Source organism: Bombus flavifrons, chromosome 17 (genome assembly GCF_040668555.2).
Source record: "Bombus flavifrons isolate JBK064 chromosome 17, iyBomFlav1_principal, whole genome shotgun sequence".
Lineage (NCBI taxonomy): Eukaryota > Metazoa > Arthropoda > Insecta > Hymenoptera > Apidae > Bombus > Bombus flavifrons.
Window position 1 is genome coordinate 1,495,781 of NC_138458.1, and position 19,985 is coordinate 1,515,765.

The 19,985-nt window shown below is 37.4% G+C and overlaps 2 protein-coding genes across 2 annotated transcripts in view; both read left to right on the forward strand.

Moving 5' to 3' along the window:
* Positions 1-19,985, forward strand: part of DIP-lambda (Dpr-interacting protein lambda) — a 560,727-nt gene that overhangs the window by 453,168 nt on the left and 87,574 nt on the right. The gene's annotated exons all lie outside the window — the stretch shown is intronic.
* Positions 15,864-17,735, forward strand: LOC138188843 (uncharacterized; the record flags this gene model as incomplete). Its single annotated transcript, XM_069130986.1, has 2 exons — positions 15,864-16,167; positions 16,199-17,735. Coding segments are annotated over 2 exons (516 nt in total), but the record flags the coding sequence as incomplete, so codon positions are not given.

The window sequence follows — 19,985 nt, forward strand, 5'->3', positions numbered from 1 at the left end:
TTATTTTCTATGAAAGTATTTTCATTTATTAGACACTCTATTTACCGATGAATTTACTTTTGACAACTATGGACAACTAAATACGCAACGTGCGTTATTTTACTGGAAACCCGAAATCGTTTAAACCAGTCAATCATAAAGTATAGATGATGGTGGTGACAACATTATCGGATGTTTATATTCTAAACGTTGCAAGTTCTTGTACGTTCGAAAATATGCAGAAACCGATCAATTTCCAGAGCTGCTAAAAGAAGTTGTCCAACTTCAGAAATAGCGAATGTATATTCGAATAACGAATATCCGATGCACAATGCATCAATAGTCTGTCACGTAATGGATCAAAAGTTTTCGTAACGTTGAATCGATCGTGATGCAGATACTCGGTATCTCTGTACGTTCGATAATTCTGCGCCTCTAATCTCTTCTGTGTGGGATTTAATTAAAGTAACGATCCATGCAGATATTTCCATGGTAGCGGAAAATAGGAAAGAACTGTATGTATTAATATTAATGAGCAATTTATGAGGAAGGCCAAGGTATCGTTCAAAAAATGTATTAAAGTAAATTTTTTGAACGCTTTTTAAAATTAATTTCTCTTCGTAAATCTCTCTATTGTACTTATTTTATTGTTCGCATATTCCAAGCATTTCCGAATATTTCATACTCGATGTGACGTAAAAGTCACGAGTATTATAGTGTGCCAGATCCAGTTTCACTTTAATTGTTACACTATGATGATAAAAATGTTTGGTGCCGTCGAAAATCGATGACTTTGGAATTTTGAAACATGATTATCATAATATTAGTTCCTTCGAGACAAGTGAGATATTCAAAGTATTCGAGTGAGGTTACATAATTAATTTGTTCGTTGAATTAAAATAAAACTTTAGTTAAATTGTTAACTGAAATAGATGTATTATTGTACACGTAAAAAGCTCTACTGCTAACGAAGGAGAAAGCATCTTTGTTGGTGTTCTTATCAGATCGACGCACGCTATTGATTTTAGCTTAAGTGGGAAATCCAACTAGGAGATAGAAGTTAGATCCAAGACGCGAACTGGTCTCGTAATGCCAGTTTTTTTCTCCCTAAATCCCGTCAATCCACGTCACTGTACGTGAGACGGTAAATGAAAGACTGAACTCTCCTAGAGGAATTTTTGTTACCTCTGAAATCAAGATTTCTTGTTTTTTTCCCCATAGTATTTTATCTCTTTCTTTCAATGTATAATACAGAAACATAACGGATAGACGTTAAATATTAAATTACAACAGATAAATACTATTCAATTATATAATTAAACCATTTGCATTTTGTTTATCTTCGAAAGCTATTTACTTTGAAGACGAAACAACAAACCATAATCTACAATTGGAGAAGGATCTTCTAAGTATGCCTTTCAATATGCGGAAAAATTAGTAATTACGAGGAATTTGAATATGAATATCTAAAAAATTCCGATTGACAACGTTTGAATCTGGATACTCGACTATACAATGTACAGGATGTTCTACGTCAAGTATATCTCCGACACAGGAGAAGATAAAAGAAAACTTTGCTAGGCGAAACTGAATGTCGCCTCTATCTTTAATTCTCTAAAATACTTATATTACGTTACTTGTGTCTGAAAATGATTTTTGAAAAACATTTCAACTTTAATATTATGTAGCTTATTGTATGAAAAACAAGGACAACATAAACAAAAGTAAAGAAAATTAATTTTCAACCCAAGTGCTGTAATACTTTTTCGTAGGAAACAAAAAGGTTGATATACATAAAAAAAATTTGTAATTACACTTAAAACATACATTAGCTTATTTATCATTCTGAACGATTTAATTTCGTTCATTGAAACTTTGTTATCTTCTCCTGCCTCGGAGCTACACGTTGTCTCTGTTTCGTGCGACTTCTTATATACAGGGTGAGGCACCCAAAACAGGACACCTGAATATCTCGAATGTCATTGGTGATAAAAAAAAAGAAAGAATCTAAAGCGGCATGTCGAATTTTGTTCCGATTAAGCGCGAGGCAAGCTCTCGTTATACGCTCTTTCATCTCTTCTATGAGATCTCTTCTATCGGTATCTCATCGTACACTTGCTGCTTTAATTTTCTCCATAAATAAAAATCCCCTATTAATCCGAACCGAATTCGACATGCCGTGATATTCCTCTCATAACGCTTTAGATCATGCATCGACGCTGAAGCTCGCCATTTTCGACATTTAAAGCAGCAGTGTACTGATACATTAACAAATCACCATTGCATAAAATAAAGTATTCGATCGCTCACGTAAAGTAAATTATTCCCTACTAAATGGTACATAAAAAACATATCATTTCGTATCGTTATCATATCATTAAGTGGATTTTCACATGACCTATACATGTTTACCTAAAGAAATGTTTACATGAAATTATGTGCTACCCGACACCATGCAAATTTATCGTGACACATTTTTTTCTGTCGCCAATAACGATCGAGATATTCAAGTGGCCTGCTTCACGTATCTCAGCCTGTGTGTGACTAACGCCACCCTCATATTGCGTGCCGGAAAGAAGAAGAAGAAGACAGGAGCATAATGAGTGGGGAGTTTTCTTCTCGTCTTGAGAGTTGGCAAAACGCGTACGCGCCTGCGCAAATGTCCTCGGAGTGTTGAAATAAAAAGGTCGTATTACTGATCAAAATAAAGGTGGCACCATTTGGGAACTTAATCCTGTATATATATAGGGTGGATTGTAATCCGTGGTAGTAGCAAGATGAAGGATATGCTATAGCTGAAAATGAGATGAAAATCAATAGCAGAATTACGTTAAAAGCTTCGTTTACAAGAAAGATGCATTTGAAAATCAATCGAATACGCGTGTATACCTTGATTGATAGCTCGGGTTATGGATTGCGCTACTGTAAGTAAAATGTTATTCATTAACAGAGCTTCGCTTAAAGGTCAATGCTATGCAACTCCGTTCAACGAGAAGAGTCCGCAGACTTTTAATTATTTCACTATTTCCCGGATAGAATTCTTGAAATTCTTGATTCTCTGCAATGAATAGAATTGAATAAAATTGTTGTGTTAACTAGTTATATATGTACGTAAAACAAGTAATACAATAAATGATACTGTGTTTGATATTGTATTTCATATATGAGCGAATATACCTTGTTTAAAGACAGTCCTTTTCCGAATGATGGAAACAACGCAGATTTATCTCCGTGTTTCGTGGTACACTTGACAGTGTTATCGTCCGTGTCATAAGCCCGAGAGGTCGAAGGAAGCTTTGGCAATGAGTCAGGTAAATCAGCCCCTCGACTCAACATCCGCTAGTCAATAACTCATGTTCCTTGCATCTGTTAGACGTCTAACACGTGATCGTCCTATTTACCTCTACTGACCTTTCTCGTTGAATAAAGTATAGTTATCGGCATCGATTAAAGTTTATAGCAGTTTATGACAAAGCAATAATAATAAAAGTGTATGATCTTCGGTCGTTGTACGATGATAGCCGGGACACAGCTGGAGCCGGTGCTAGGCTTCCAGCATGCGTTTCATCGGCGACGTAGAGTTCAGCAGGCGAGATACCGTCGAACAATACATTGTATTTGTGTATTATGTATATATATATATATATATATTACAGCCGATGGTAGGGAATTGAGCTGGCAGCTGCCAGTGAAAAGAGCGTTAGATGAGTTCACCTTACCGACCGTCACCGACGTCATCGTCGTCATCGTCGGTGGTCGATAGTTTCGTAAACGTTGCACTGGATGCGAGCACTGTAAATCTTGTACCTATGCTACGTGCGACATATGAAAGCATCTGAAGTTCAGACTACCTAACACCTCAAGACAACTATCGGACAACGTTTAAGAGATCAGCGGAGAGTCATACGAAAAGACCATCTTTTATCACGAGGGACAATAGACAGGATATACAAAGAAATACATCACGAACTACAACCCACATTTATCAAATCAATCAACACACGACAACCCAAACCAAACACATCCTGGCAATGCTTTTACCACTCAACTCCAAATTAATTAAAGAATGAAATGGACAAACGAGAACGACGAAACAATAATTTGATCATATTACATAATAGCACTTCTCCACGTCTTTCTCGTATTAGTGAGCAGAGAATAACAAATCAAAGACGAACAATCATAACGAGAAAATTCATTAGCAAAGATGAAATAGAGAAAAGTCAAACATGAAGTAATTAATGAACCTAGGATAACAACAAACATTGAAGATAGGGATAAGATATAAATTAATAATATCACGGGCTAACACAGCCAGCAACAAACATATTCATGCACTACACACTAACGTATGTTCGTTAGTACGTGTGTCTGACCCCTTAGACTCACACACCAAACGGTCACGAACATCATGCGGACAGTTTACACAAACAAGTAATACAGACGCGATAACGCAGTTAGGTAATCGAGAGCTAACTGTAGCAGATACGATTATTAACGATAATTGAATAGATTATTAGCCAGATATTAATCAAAGAAGAGGTACTTTTTTCACACAATTAAATTATTTATAGCCAAACAAAAATCATCCATAGCTACATGCTATCGCTATATCCAAACAATAATTTGCTGCTCTGCGTACACAGCAGCCATGCAGGACGGGGCGAAAATCACACATAAATCAAACGACGAATCACAGACTGAATATACCCGTGTGACAAAAACGGTTATGAAACAGAATAGAAGACTTTAGAGTGAAAATGGATGGAACAACAGAATACATAAATAGTAATGGCAGTTTGGCTCTGTAGAAACTTGTAAATTTAATAAAACAGCAATACAAAATACACTTGCAACATCAGCTTTAGAGAAAAAATCATTGCCACTGTATTTTCGACCAATCGCGGGGAGACGCAATCGCGAGGAGAGACGTCAACGGGAGTCGTAAATTCCCGTTACGATTATAGTAATCGACACCACGAGTTGATCGATCCCCTGATTTCGGTTAAGATAATAAGGGTGATTCAGTTAGTATAACACTGTGATTCACAGAATTATAAATTATATAGGGTCGCCCGACGTAACAGTCACGTTTTGGGTACATTGAGGCAAAAGCTTAATACACTCGTGATCAGGTAAAAACGACCCTTGGAACGATTCAAAACAAACAATTTAACAACAATGGAAAGTTATTCTACGACACTAACACCAGAAAGCTTACATGCATTGGCTTAATATATGGTATAATCTGATAGAACACAGTGACAGCAGCTGGATCGAAGAAAATCAAGAGCTTGAAGCCATCAACAGAGATTATGCTATACGAATATGGCAACTGCAAAATCTCGCAACTGATAATATGCACAACTACTGTTATAATATGTTAATCAGCACTTATGCACTTTTACTAACCTACGTTAACAGGTTCATACAGACACCAGATACACTATCATACTACATCATAGAAAAAATCACATACATGTCACCCAGTGACCAAGCAGATATACAGAATCCAGCCAAAATATGATTTATAAAAACATAATTTTGTGCATCAGCAAACTCATCTACGGACACACACACACGACCAAAAGACTGTCGCAAAGACAGTCATGCATGCAAAAAAAAATAACTACCTACCGTTGCGGTAGCCTCAAACGAGCAATTATAAAAAAAAAAACAAATGTATATCGATTGCAAGAAAGCATACGATTCGATACCACATTTTATATTTTAACACTGTAAAATACACCTTACAACAGCACAATCTTTTAGAAAATACTACGCGTAACTGGGAAACCGTTCTTAATCTTCGCAACAACAACATACTCGTAGGGACAGATGCTATTAATGCCAAGATGCCATATTAAAAGAGGCATATATGTATATGTGTGATATATGTGTATATATGGTATTAAACTTTGAGGCAGCACTCTTAATGAAATATACAGGGTGGCTCACTAACTCTGTTACAAAAAGATATCACCGTTACTTTTAATGATACGCAAAAATGACAAAGGCGCCCACAGTATCACAAGTGCAAATTTACTAAGCGCATTTGGGCGCCAAGTAAAATCTTTACGAGCGCATACAAAATTTAGGATTCAAAAGATGAAGGTTTGAAACTATTTTACTTGAAACGGTGCGAAGCGCGTATACAGCGACTCTCGATCGATTATATACCTCCGTGGACCCATTGTCTCGGCGACGAAACTTGATCTTGAAGTCCAAACGCGATCACAATTGATGTCTGCCGTTGCAGAAGTACGCGGAGTACCACCGACGAGAGTATTAAAATTGCTCCAACTACGGTCGACGACTCGAGGATGACAGAAAAACAGGAACCAACCACGCAACAACCACGTTGAAAGGAAATGCAAGAAATATCTTATTTTAAAGATATGCACCATAACGAGCGATACAAAGAACTTCTATTTAGAGATCCCCGATCTGTATAAGTGTTTACTTTTTTATAAAAGAGTTTACTGCGGGCGTTGGACAATTTACTCCCTGAAACATTTTACACAGCCCACAAATATACTGCTATCGACAATATGGCTCGCATGTCAACAAAACGAAGTTGCGGGTCAGGTTGAAGTGGGGATTTGTTGTTTATTGATCCTTAATATGTTAACGTATAACGTATGTATATGTATACAGACAAGATTCGGCGATTAAAACACGATTTACAGCTTCTTTCTTACTTCGACGAGAGAAGAGACTAAACAGTAAGATTTAGAAATTCGCAACCATAATGCCATACATCCGTGTTGGAAAATCCAAGCAGCTGAATTGAGCTGACTGAATTGTTGTTGAATTGAATTGCGTGAACGTGGCATTGTGACTTTGATGAATCTTCACAGGTTCATGTAACAGCCAAAAATATCCGATACTTGTTATATTTACCGGGTATTGGTCCACATTTATAGGATGAAAACAGTTCTTACCGTTAAAGATAATGGAATTGCGTCAATGGGCAAGTTTCCTGTTCTTAAACAGCGAACATGACTGTGTAAACATATCTTGAAAAATTCCATATTGAAAATTATAAATATTTCTTAATTTTTGTTATAAATACTAATCGATTTTTGCACAAGTTTATTTCATAAACGGGTAAAAGGCGAAGGAATTCCGGAATACTTGGGAAAGTGATGGATGAAAGCAGATGAAAGAGAGTGTCAAGCTTCAAGTTAAGGAACGAGGTGAAAGCAAGAAAGTACTGAGGGATAAAGAGGAAAGGAAATAGAGTGTGTGGAGGAGAAAAAGAAACATGGGAGCAGATGTGGGAAAGATGGGGTTAGGAAAGAGGAGAGAGACTAGCGAAAGGTAGGTGATGAAATGCTGGACTTGGAGGGAGGTTAAAAATGGTGAACAAGAGAGGCGGAGAATGTAAGGGGTGGGATGATGATAGCGGGAAAAATCGAAAATGATATGGGAATAAATAAAAACCGAGAGGAAAAAATATCGGAACGGAAGTTTAAAACAAACAGACCAAAGGAACGTGTAGGAACAGGTAGAACAGGCAGTGACAGATACGTTAAATCCGAGTCAGATAGAGTAGGAGAGGAGAGAGGGCATGACAAGGCGAGAAGCGGCAGTGATAAGAGCGCAATGTACAATTGGCGTAAACGTAAAATGTATTCGTTGTAAATATTGTAATTAGTGCAAACGCTATAAATGTGCATAAGGAGCGAACGCGACCAATGTGTTTACGCGGGTATAAAGACACAACACCGACTGCTTTCATTCAGACAACGACCTCGCTACTGGATCATCCATACAATTATCATCGTATAAAAGAAAGCTGTGAAATGCAATGCAGCATCAGTCAATCCATTATAAAAAATCTGCTTGCGCGTTACTCTGTCCGATCGCCTCCCCGTCTTCGAAATTATGAAATTCAATTTAAATCAATAATTTTGCGATAAATCATCGACAGACACCATCGACCTTGCACCACGCAACTTTGTGCTAAGCTAATGGTGAAAGTTCAAGTCATGTTAAAGTTGGATTCATTCGCACGAGTTTGGTTAGTTGGCTTACGGCTGACCATGTGTCGGCTGATCGACGGTTCACGTGTCCGTCCCGTGACACGGGCAATACAGATAATGTATAAATAACATAAATAGTATAATATATAAAAGATGTAATTGAGGGCAATGCTTAAGTTGTACAAAGCGGAGGCCCTTTGTAAATCTAAAAATTTATTCGTCTAAATCACACACACACACACACCGAAACACAGATAAATCGGAACTTTGATCTTTTGCAGATTAACCCTTTCGTTTCGAGCGCCGCTTATAGGCCGCGACCATGTGACGACTCCTGGGTCCGGCACATTTTGACATTGTTGAAACAACATCAAAACGTTTTACGTAATATATTTCAAACATCCAAACGGTCGTACACTGTTTCATGCTAAAAAATCTATTAAATCCATTAACAGTGAAACGACATTTCATATACGGTTCTTACAAGAATTAGGAATATATCGGCCTAAGGTATAATTGTCAATCTGTTAAAAATTATAAATTGTAGATTAGGATTTTGATTGAAAATGTACTTTCAGGAATAGCTTAGGCCCTTTCAAAATGTATGCAAGAAATAAAAAAAGTATTACGTTTGAAAATGAACTAACCGATTCCGAAGAAAATGAAAATAATTTCAACCTGCCTAAAATACGGCGAAGAAATATATGCAGCACATCAGAATCGGAATCGGAGTCAATCGGAGATGATGCCAAGAACACCGATTGCAATATAACATGGACATCTAAAAATTTCAAGCCAAAATTTCATCCATTTTCCTCAAGAAATTCGGTGATAGGAAAGGAAATACGCAGATCCTCACCAATTATAGATTACTTTGAGTTATTCATTTCTGAAGAGCTCGTACAGTACATCGTAGACGAAGGAAATTACTATCGAGCTCAGAAGAATAATAACAACTTGGATACCCAGGAAAATACGACAGTAGACGAACTGTACTGTTTTTTTGCGTTGTCCTTATTGATGACACATAACAAGAAACTAACAATACAAGAGTATTGAATTAATGATAAATAATTACGAAGCGGTATTTTTGGTGAAATAATAAATACACGCGAACTTGAGCGCACTGATGATCGTCTAGGTAAAATAAGAGATGTAATCAATATGCTACGAAAATCATTCAGTGACGCATTTCATCCGTATCAAGGACTTTGTATTGACGAAAGCTTGATGTTGTACACAGGCCGCTTGTCTTTCAAGCAGTACATTCCGTCGAAGAGGAATCGGTTTAACATAAAGTCGTATATGATCTGTCATTATAAAACAGGTTACGTGCAAGACCTTATAGTTTATGGCGAAAGCTCAACAATAAGAAAGTGCAATCACGGGGATTAGAAAATCGGGAGCAATAGTCTTGTCACTTTTGAAGCCATACTTAGGAAAAGGTCACACGGTTTATCCAGACAAGTTTGAAGAGCGTTTGAAAAAAGTAGAGGCATGTTTTCGTACATCAAATAGTTCGTTAGTGATGAAGTGGCTAGACAAAAAAGAAGTTTATGGAGGACAACAGGGTGTGCAGAAGTCTGTCTATGTTATAGATTGTAATAAGTCAATGAGCATAATAGACGAGGTTGATATGGTTTTAAATACTGTTAATTCAACGCGTAAATCGCTAAAATTGTACCGCAAATTTTTCTTCCACCTCATAGACATTTGCGTGTGGAATGCATATTGCGTTTATAGGTACAATCGAGAAGAAACCATTTCCATGGCAAAATTTCAGTTAGGATTAATAAAACAAATAATCGCAAAGTACCTGCACAATGTAGTTCGGCGTCAAAGCAGACCCGCTGACAATCCAATGAGGTTAACAGAGAGGCATTTTCCCTCATTCTATAAGCCGAAAAGTAAAAACCGAAAACGAAGATGTGTCGTTTGTAGTAAGCATGATAAAAGATCCGAATTACGATACGAGTGTAAAGATTGCAATGTTGGCTTATGTTTAGATCCTTGTTTCAAAATATATTATACTTACTAATCTTTACATATTAATATATTAACTAATTTGCGTTTCATAATTATATTAAACATTTTATCGTAAAGTCTTGTAAATATATAAATGGCTATATTACCTGTAATCTTTTAAGCCTTTTTACATTAAGGATGTAAATTATGCTTATTGTAATATCGGAATATATTAAAGGTGTAATTTTGTCCGATTAATTATAATTTATTAATAATGGATTGAAAATACAGATATTAGTTAGACAGAAAAACGATGTTTGATTAACAGGAAAACTAAATGCAACGCTCGTATTTACATCAAATAACTTGACAACTATTTGGTAACTCTCTCTCTCTCTCTCTCACTAGCAACTCTAACACTCGACAACACTCGCAACTCAATTCTAACGACTCTATGCTTCGACGTCTCGATCAACTCTGACCCTCGCCAATGCATTCCTGCTCGGTCGTGCTCGCTCTTGCTCTCGTCCTCTCACACACACACACACTTTTCGGCTCACATACTCTGGCCTCTCGATTGCCACTCCTTGAAATATGAAACCGTACTTCTGTTTTGACGCTGCTTATCTTTTCTCGCGTCACTGTTACTAGGCGCTCTTGGATGTAAACAAACCACAAAAAGACGAAGTACACGGTGTTTTCTAATTTCAGCCGATCTCCAATCAAAGCTATTCTACGATATTACATTATCATATTGGAGCAAAGATTGTTTTATTCGGGACAGTTGTTATTTAAGACTTAGGAAAACGTATAAACGGCAACCACGCACACTGTGCGTATTTCTGGTGCGCGTTTCCGTTCAGTGACAGAACTTTGGCGGATTGGACTGCCGAAGCGAAAAGATTAAGGGAAGTAGTCATTGTAAAATTTGCTCGGACAAAGCGTTTTCCTGCGAACAGACAAAATTTTACGAGTTAATTTGGATGTCGTTCCGGATGAAAAATGTCTAATAAGCATAACTGCTTTGTAGCGGCCCATGGCCGTAGAGAAAGTTCCAAGTTTGAAGCACATGTATTGGTCACATAGCCATGATCCGAGTCGTCGTAAGAGACGTCGTAAGAGAATAAATCCTGGCACTTGCTAAAAAACCCATGGGCCTTCGAAAGGAAAATTTATTCTTTTATCGCCTACGGGTTTTTCCATCCCCAACTCGGAAGAAAACTCTCTCTACCGAGGACCCTATAAAAAGGGAAACGAGAAAAAGCTGGAGTGAGTCGATAGTTGATCTTAGTCCGTCACAGTCAATAGGCGATAGTAGTTCACGGTAGTCGCTGGTAGTTGCACCATTAGTCCATCGGACAGATAGTCATAGTAAATTCGTATCACTTCTGAATCATCATCGTTCGAGCTCGATGTGCGTCCGTTACAATCTAAAACGACGCACCCTCGACATCAAAATAAACATTGTTAAAGCTCTACATCGGAGTAATTTGATATCACTCATCACCCACCTCAGTTTTATGCCTGTACTTGGATTCATTTCAATCCAGTTGATTCTAGCAATCCTGTATTTTTTTTCTATTACGAAAAAGTCCTTTATCAGATAAAATGGAAACTCGCCATGTGTTGTTTTTGCGTCGACTGTCGAGTGTTCACGTGAGATCAATATAACATAATGATTAAAGATTGTTACAATTTTTCCAACCGCTACCTTAGATTAACAAAGGAGCTAGCTAGTTAGAGAAATAGCAGGCAAGTTCCCTACGTCAATTTAACTTTACAAGGCGGAAATTTATATACGTATGTATCTAATAAACCTAATTCAGCATGTACCTTTTTTTATTAATAGAAATTATGCTCGGTATAAATACATGTCGCAAAGACAGCTTAAAAAATCAGAAATATACTACGTCGCACAAAATGTGAGGTATGTGTATCACACTAAAGTGGTAATCAAAAAGCAGATTATGTTTACGGCGCAAAACACTCACCTGAAATGCACATTGTGCAAATTCAAGTGGTAATGAAAACCAATCGCGTTGTTCGTGTCAAGTAGTCCCGTCGATGGGATGATTTCGCAGCGAGCCTTCTACGGTGAGATGTTCCTGGAAATATATCTCGAGACGAGGCCTAATACAATGCAAGTTGAATCTCACGAGATCTACTACGAGCCTCGTGATTGCTACTCATATTCGGTATCCGTTCTGACATCGAAATGAAATAGCCTTACAAAGATTTGTCTTCGAAAGGAAAATTGCTGTTGCGGTAGCTATGTGCATTGCAGAGGAAGAGATTCCGTGTAAAAAGAAAAAATGGTCAGGAATTGGCTGATCGCAGAAGATACATTTTCGCACGTAGCATTATTAAAATAATTGTAGCAAAACGAACCAAAAGAATTTTTAAATTATGTACGGATGGATGAAGAAAAATTTAATATTACTTTCATTTTAATTCAACCATACGTTCAGAAAAAAGACACTGTAATGCGAGAAGATATATTTGCTGAAGAGCGCTTAATAACTGCACTCAGCTATTTAGCTATCGTCTTCTTTCTTGATTTCGTATTGTCGGCGGCGATCAGTTTAGTCAACTAAAATTTTTTAATTTTCATACCCCGTTCTCAATACCATTCGAACGTCTTTGAATTATCGTGACAAGAAAAGTTTTTATATGTGTATTCTGGGTTTTTCCGACAAACTGAGAAGACTTAATCTCTAGCACTAGTGTCTAAATTTTATTTAGTCGTGACATACTTTAAAAGATGTACAGATATCTTGTATATAAATTTTATTATTTATTTAAAAGAAGTAATTGTACATAACATTAATAAAAAAATATATATAGTTTCGTACTTATTGAAGAACTAGTTTTCCGAATGTTTGTGACAGGTAAAAGTCAGACAAGATGTTTTCATTCGTAAAGTGGGAATTATAAACTATCAAGGTATTTTGTTACTACCAATTGAACTCAAGAATAGGATATGATTAAATTTCTTCTGCTGCATGAGATTAAAGCCATAAAAGCTGATCGAAAGTTGCTGTATTTAAATCATATAGTGCCTTTTGTTCATATGTCGGCGAGATATTATCTGGTCTCGTGATCGCTTTTGGTCATCCGTCTCCAGGGAATACGGTGAGTTTGTTTTGTTTGTGTCATCAGTCTTCACTGTCATTATATCATCCCTATTTCCGTGACCTGATTTCGGGCACTTGAGCGCGGACGCGCACATTTCGCCTTCGGATCGTGAGATGAAACGTTAATGCAATTCGAAACTCGTGGCTCAACCGATGAAGCAAACCGTAGAAGCAGGAAACGATTGCTTCTAGCTGATTGTGAGGCGATTTTCAATTGTACAAGTGCTCTAACGATTCAAATTTGATCCTTGGCCTTCTTCGTTCGAAGACAAACGATTCTCATTATCGATCAGTTTAAACGGCTCTGAACGCACGCCCTTCAGATGCGTATCCGCTTGTCGCAACGTAGCAATACGATTATAAAGTCGTCGGGTTCTTAGAAACAGGTTAAGGAACGACGATCATTTATAACCACGAGAAATCCATCGACGTGGAATCTTTTGGATACTTTAAATTAACACACTTTCTTCCTTTCCTTAAATTCAGTCCGCTGTATTATGTTATTTCCGGCGAACCGTTAATCGGACACTATCTTGTAGATGTTTAATTTTCTCCTTCTTCGAAATATTGTTTGCCCTAACTTTAATTATTTTTTCTACAATTAGTCTGTAATAAATCTTGAACGAGTATACACGCATTTCTTCTACAAATCTGTACGCCTATCCTGGCTTTCTCGTACTGTACTTACGTTTCAACCGTTTGAATCCCAAGCAGCGCGATCGTGCTGTTTAAGACTGACGGTATTTTGTATTTCAGTGTTATCTTCTCAATAACTTTTATTGAACAAAACTTGAAATATTTATAAACTAACAGTACGCATATATATGTCGGGTTGGCGCTAGTTTTAGGGGCGCGTTGCGTATCTTCGTTAGGACAAGCCATCGTTGTTGTACAATGGAGGTTATATTTACAATTATAAGTACAAATGTTGATTTAACGGAGTTTGACAATTAAACGTGGTGATTAGACACTCTTGATGTCAAAGACAATGTTCTTAGGTTCAATAACGAATCCACGGTCAACGCGAAAACTCTGTACAATTGAATATGTTTTGAAACACAAAGTGACCTTAGCTGTGACGCACGGTATCTTTCTGACTGACTGACAAGACGATGTGTGTAAACTCTCCAAGGTGATCACAAGAATAAAAGACTGATACGATAACATTTGTCAATTGCATATTGACCGGGGATATGTAAAAACGTTCATCGCGTGACCGTGGGTACGTTCGGCGACCAGTTGTGTCACCTCGAGCCCAAGCCCACTGTCACAAATCTCGGGCAAACATAATCAGATAGTATCACAACTACTATTTCCAAGTTCTATTATTTAAGTACAGCTATAATAAATAGTTTAGACCAAAGTATTGGGGATCTTCCCAAAATTCCAAAAGAAAGGCCCGATGTCTCTACATCTCCGACATATAATAATATAGGTGTATTTCATAAAGTAACAAATTTGACGACCGCTATTGCGTCACTTGGTTCTCTTCGCAATCGCTAAGAGAAGCGCCACCGTGCTGTTCGGGATTTTTCGATCCTATTTTTTCAATGACTCCTGGGACTCAAACGATTAAGGAGACTCGATTGCAGCAAGTTACACTTTGAGGCGGTAGAATAAAAGTTCGTGTGAATGATCTCTCGTACTGCAACGCCATTTGCACGCGTATCCACGTTCCGTATAGAAACTGAGGATACGACCAGTCGCGAGGAACAGGGTCTCAATTCATCCCGCGACTACAATGAGTTCACCTCTTGCGCGTTGGTAGCGGCCTCCTGTATTTTGATGCATCATATTCCAAAGACCAAAAAAAGGAAATCATCTCGTTGGTGGATGTGACAAGCATATAAAAATAGAGAACTATACAATGGATTTAGCTTAGGAGCTGATTCGTCGTTTCAACATATGTACAGGTTGTACAAACACTTTACAAGAATACATTCTAGTGATTTCGAATTTTTGTTACGGTTAATTTGGTAACAAAAAAGTTAGATCGGCAATAACGTTACCTTTTTGTGTACCGGCAGCTCATACACTAGCCTTCAGTATCTTTCTAAAACTTCTAAACGATTAATATGCAAAATTGTGCCAGAAGTTTGTGATGCTACTGTGAAAGTATTGAAAGACCATATTCAGGTAAGTATATTTTATTATACGAAAAATTGCAAAATGAAATCTTTCGCGTTATAATCTGATAATACCTTTAATATATCTCTTTATATCCCCTTTCTAGCAAATAGAGGCCGTATATACATGCATATATTCTGAAAGAAACATTTAAGGCAAATGTTGACTATAATCTTCGAAGATTTGTTCATTTCACCTTTGTTGAAGGTTGTATTTGTTGAACGAGTCAAATGAGCGTTTGATACGTAAATACGGTGGCTTTGAAAGGTGAAAGGTTTAGGAGAAAGATTCGATGGATGATAAGCCGGACTAGGGTGAAATGTATAATTAATATTTCTGTAATAAACCTCTATTTGCTGTTGAAAATATATCAATGAAGCTATCAAATGTCCCAAATGAAAATTCTCATCTCGCATAATGTTACAGTAATGCGGAGTTTGTGAACATCTCGAAAGCTTTATCGAGGCGCTAATCGTCTGTCGCCTTTCTTCTCTTGATGCTGGTGGGGATTTTATTTCCATAGTTTGTGCTGTAGCTTCCGGCTTTCCATATCCTCGTTTGGTGTTGTTTCATTTACCTGTGTCTAAGCAAGGATATTGTTGCTGTCTTTTTATCGTAAAACAAGAAATTAAACTAAAAATATAAAAATTTAGCGTACGTTTTGTTGCAGATTCTGAAAGCACAAGAAGAATGGCTAAAAGTAGCTAGAGATTTTGACACTGAGTATAACTTTCCACATTGTATCGGGGATCCTAGTGGCAAGCACGTGATTCTACAGTGTCCCATAAAAAATAGCAGCGAGTACATAAACTACAGAAGTTTCTTCGGCATTGTGATTTCTCCTATAGTTGACGCTAATTATGACTTCATGTTCGTGCACATGGACTATCAAGGAAGAATTTCTGTTATCCAAACTGTGGGAGTTGCATACGCTAAGACAAGAAAACTGCTTGAATCTCCTCGTTTACTGGTTTAAGTGGAAGAGAAAAGAAACTGCCATTTTTCTTCTTGGAGGTGAAGCCTCTGCTATGTCCGAAAATCTTACGAAAGTTTATCCTAGTTGCCATACCAAGGGAACAATACAAAGAATTTTTAACTACGGACTTCGTAGAGCCCGCAGGGTAGTTGAAAATGTATTCGGCGTAGCCTCGTCAATCTACCGCGTGCTGAGGAAACCTCTGCTACTGTTAAAGAAGAAGCATCGCGTGTTGTGCTAACAGTTATTCTGTTACACAATTTCCTGCGACGAAGACCTAATTCAACCGCACTGTACATGTGACAGGGAACGTTTGATTCTGAAGAAGCAGGTATTGTGACGCCTGGAAATTGGAGAGCAGCAAATAATGAAACAGGTTCACTGTTTCTCTTCAGAAGAATTATACGACAAACAAGAACTAGATTGCTAGATACGAGAGAGGAACTAGCGGATTATTTTTCGAAGGAAGAGGAACTATAATTGTATGAAGAATATATAACAAATATACAACACAACTAAATTATAGTGGTTATAATATAACTAACAATGAGCTTAATTTTACTTAAATATTATCCTTATTTGTTTAACTTACCGCACACTGTGTTCTTCTTGGATTATTTTTGTACAACAGAGATTCTAGGTTTCTAAAGCTAAATCGCAAACTGGTATATGTCTAATCTGTCCCTAGAAATAAAAACAAGAATAAACCTAAAAATATACAACGTATCTGATTTTGTAACCATCGATAGATGATTCTCGTAGACTTTTGTGAGCGAAACCAACTCTTTGCAAAAAGCTAATAAACATTTGAGATTTTGCATACCTTTTCAGAAAGGCAAAAGCTACATTTTCACAAAGTTTCAACTTTGCATTCTCAACTGTACACGAATTATTGACAATCGAAAGTAGTGCGATTTTGTGCGAATATCGACATCTTTGTAGATTGTTTGCAAAGTCCGTACAAGAAATCTCGAATGGCAAACATGTAATATTTGTTCCTGAACATGATTTCTATACTTATAGAAAATTTAATATCAAAGTTGGCCTTTTCTGAGAATAACTTGACTGGATTACATCGCATCAGCCTTCAGTCATGGACAGGCCTTTGATGCAACGACGAAAAACCGGCAAAAGACCGATCGGTTCGTTCTCTATCTTTGGATCATATTTTGAAACGTAACGATGCAATGATTACCCGTCCGATACGCAGATACGCAACGAATGAATACGCTCGAAAAAGTTCTGATTGTCGAAACTGTAAGACTGTCGGAACGGTTCCGCGCTCTTCTGACTAACAAGAAATAAGATAATAATAAGAAATGCGCACTGTTTGAAAATTCAAACAATTGTTTCTAGTTTTGTTCTACTCGACCGAGACTCTAGCAAGACACCTCAATTCCGAAAATGTGTTTAGTGATTGATTTTCACCGAAAGCAAGAAAATTTAATTAGCGTGCCTTTTAAATATCACTCATGCTCTTCCATGCGCCCGAAGCAGATACACAGCGATATCTGAATACGAGGTTTTCGAGCGACCAGGTTCTCGACCGATCAAACCATCACACGTCGTTTAATGACCCCTTAACCTACAGTATCGTGTGAGAGACGTGGTACGTCGACCGGGCCAAACATAAACAACACGTGTGAGAGACGTGGTACGTCGATGTTGTCGATTTATTATTTACTTCAAGGTAATAAATATTTCTTGTTCAATGGTCAATTGGTAGTAATTATTTATGAAGTATCTTGCAAAATAAAATTAGATGTACATTGCACGTGCATTTGTATATCAAAAGATATGTGCGACCGACCATGTTGTTGCTTATGGCACGCGCTATTACAACTTAAATCGTAAGGCAAGAGGTTAATGAAACGCTCGGTTATTAAAAACGTTATGGACATGGGTAATAAATGTATTATTACGATTTTTGGGAGAAATGAATACCGAATGCCGTGAAAAAATTTAAAATATAATTATGCAATTGATGCGTTGCATAGCCAAGACAGCTTTCCAGAGAATATCGTGAAATTCTTCTCTGCTCCGTTTATTGCCGGACCAGACTTTCCTTTCTCGGATGACTACGTTGTCGTCAACCGGCGCAGATTACGCTTTCCGCCTTTCCGCGTCTTTGTGTACAGTGTATCCATATTTCCTGCAGCGCTAAAGCTCGACTTGAAAATCTACAAAAAACCCTCACGTTTTTGTTCTTCTCGATAGCGATTTCGTAAATGGGCGCAAATGCTGGGCGAATGAGAAAAACGTGCGATGGGTAATGGATGAGTGTGTGTGGTAGTTGTGCGAGAGAGCATCAATCCAGAACAAGTTCAGCATTGTGAGATAACAATATATAATTACGACTGTAAATATCCTCAAGTTAACTGGATTCCTTCTAAAAGGCAGAAGTTTTATCCTCTTAGCCCTTTGCGCTCGAGGACTTTTTCAGTCGGGCGAAGTAGCAACTCGAGATGATTTAGCGCATATGTGACGCGTGTCTTGCTGGTAGCATAAAATGATTTTATGCTCAAATTGACTTACAAAAACACTATAGTCTAATAATTTATCTACATTTACATCTTTGAAGATGTGATTTTGTAACATTAATTTCTGTATTTCTCTGTATGATAATTTATAGAGCATTCGCCAAGATGCATTCTTGAATACAATTCATCTCATTTCTCAACAGTTCAAAACCAAGCTTCGTTTCAGCTAATTTCACTTCTGAAAACCATTTTTTTTTTTTTAGGGCTTCTAAACTATAATACTTTTGCCATGATCGTCGAATCCGAATTAACGTCGGAGATGTTGTCAGAATCATAGCTTCGGAGGCTTCTTGAGATTAAATATTTTACCTCCATTTTAAATTCTAACACTTTACACTTCCTAACAAAGAACATAAAGAGGTAAGGAACCTATTTACGTACCAATACTGCGCTCTAATCAATTGCAGATGTCGAAATCAGCATAAACGGGGGTTATCGCCTGAATCGTAAAGAGTTAGTTTTACCATTTCGGACAGAAGATGCGTGAAATGGCTGCAAGTGGTTGCAAGTCAAATTGCAAGACAAATAAAAATGTAAATGCTAATATTGAGTCTTCGACGGGAGCCTAATTGCTTAAAGAAGATATTCTTGATGCAAAACGAAATATTACGATTGGCCATTCTACACAGTGAATAATTCTTTGGAAAAGCAGAGGAAATGAAACGCGCTCAAAGGAAAAACGAGGTTATTCCGCATTAAATTTATTAAATGGCACCTCATCATTAGATGACATCCTCGCGGGAAATTAAAATTGCTTTGGATTTTCCGACTCATCCATTGGCAAACATTCTTTCTTCTAGAACTTTCTTAAATGCGGTGCAGTATTCCATCTCCCAGATCCGGATCGCCGTGCTGAATTCGACTGCCAGATTCCGCAGATTTTAACGTACCTGTATCCCGCGATCGTTGGTCTATTTTGCAAAATATCTTTGCACTGGATACATTCCTATTAGGATATTTTTCGCTGTATAAACGTTGCGCTTTTGTGCTATTGTCACTCGCCGCACCGTAACAAAGTTCATGTCCAAAAGTCCGCCAAATGTATACGACATTTTGTAGCAAATATGGCGATATAAGTAATAAACGACGTATAGTACTGCTACGCTATATACAACGCTCACTACGCGCACTGCACGCACAGTACGCCCAAGTAACACTCTAACGTAATATTTTCAGTTCTCTGAAAGTTTCTCGTTCTTCCAAAATTGTTCTAGCCTTTTGCTTCAAAATGGCTAAAACACGATAATGTAGCGACGGAGAGTTCATTTCAAAAGAA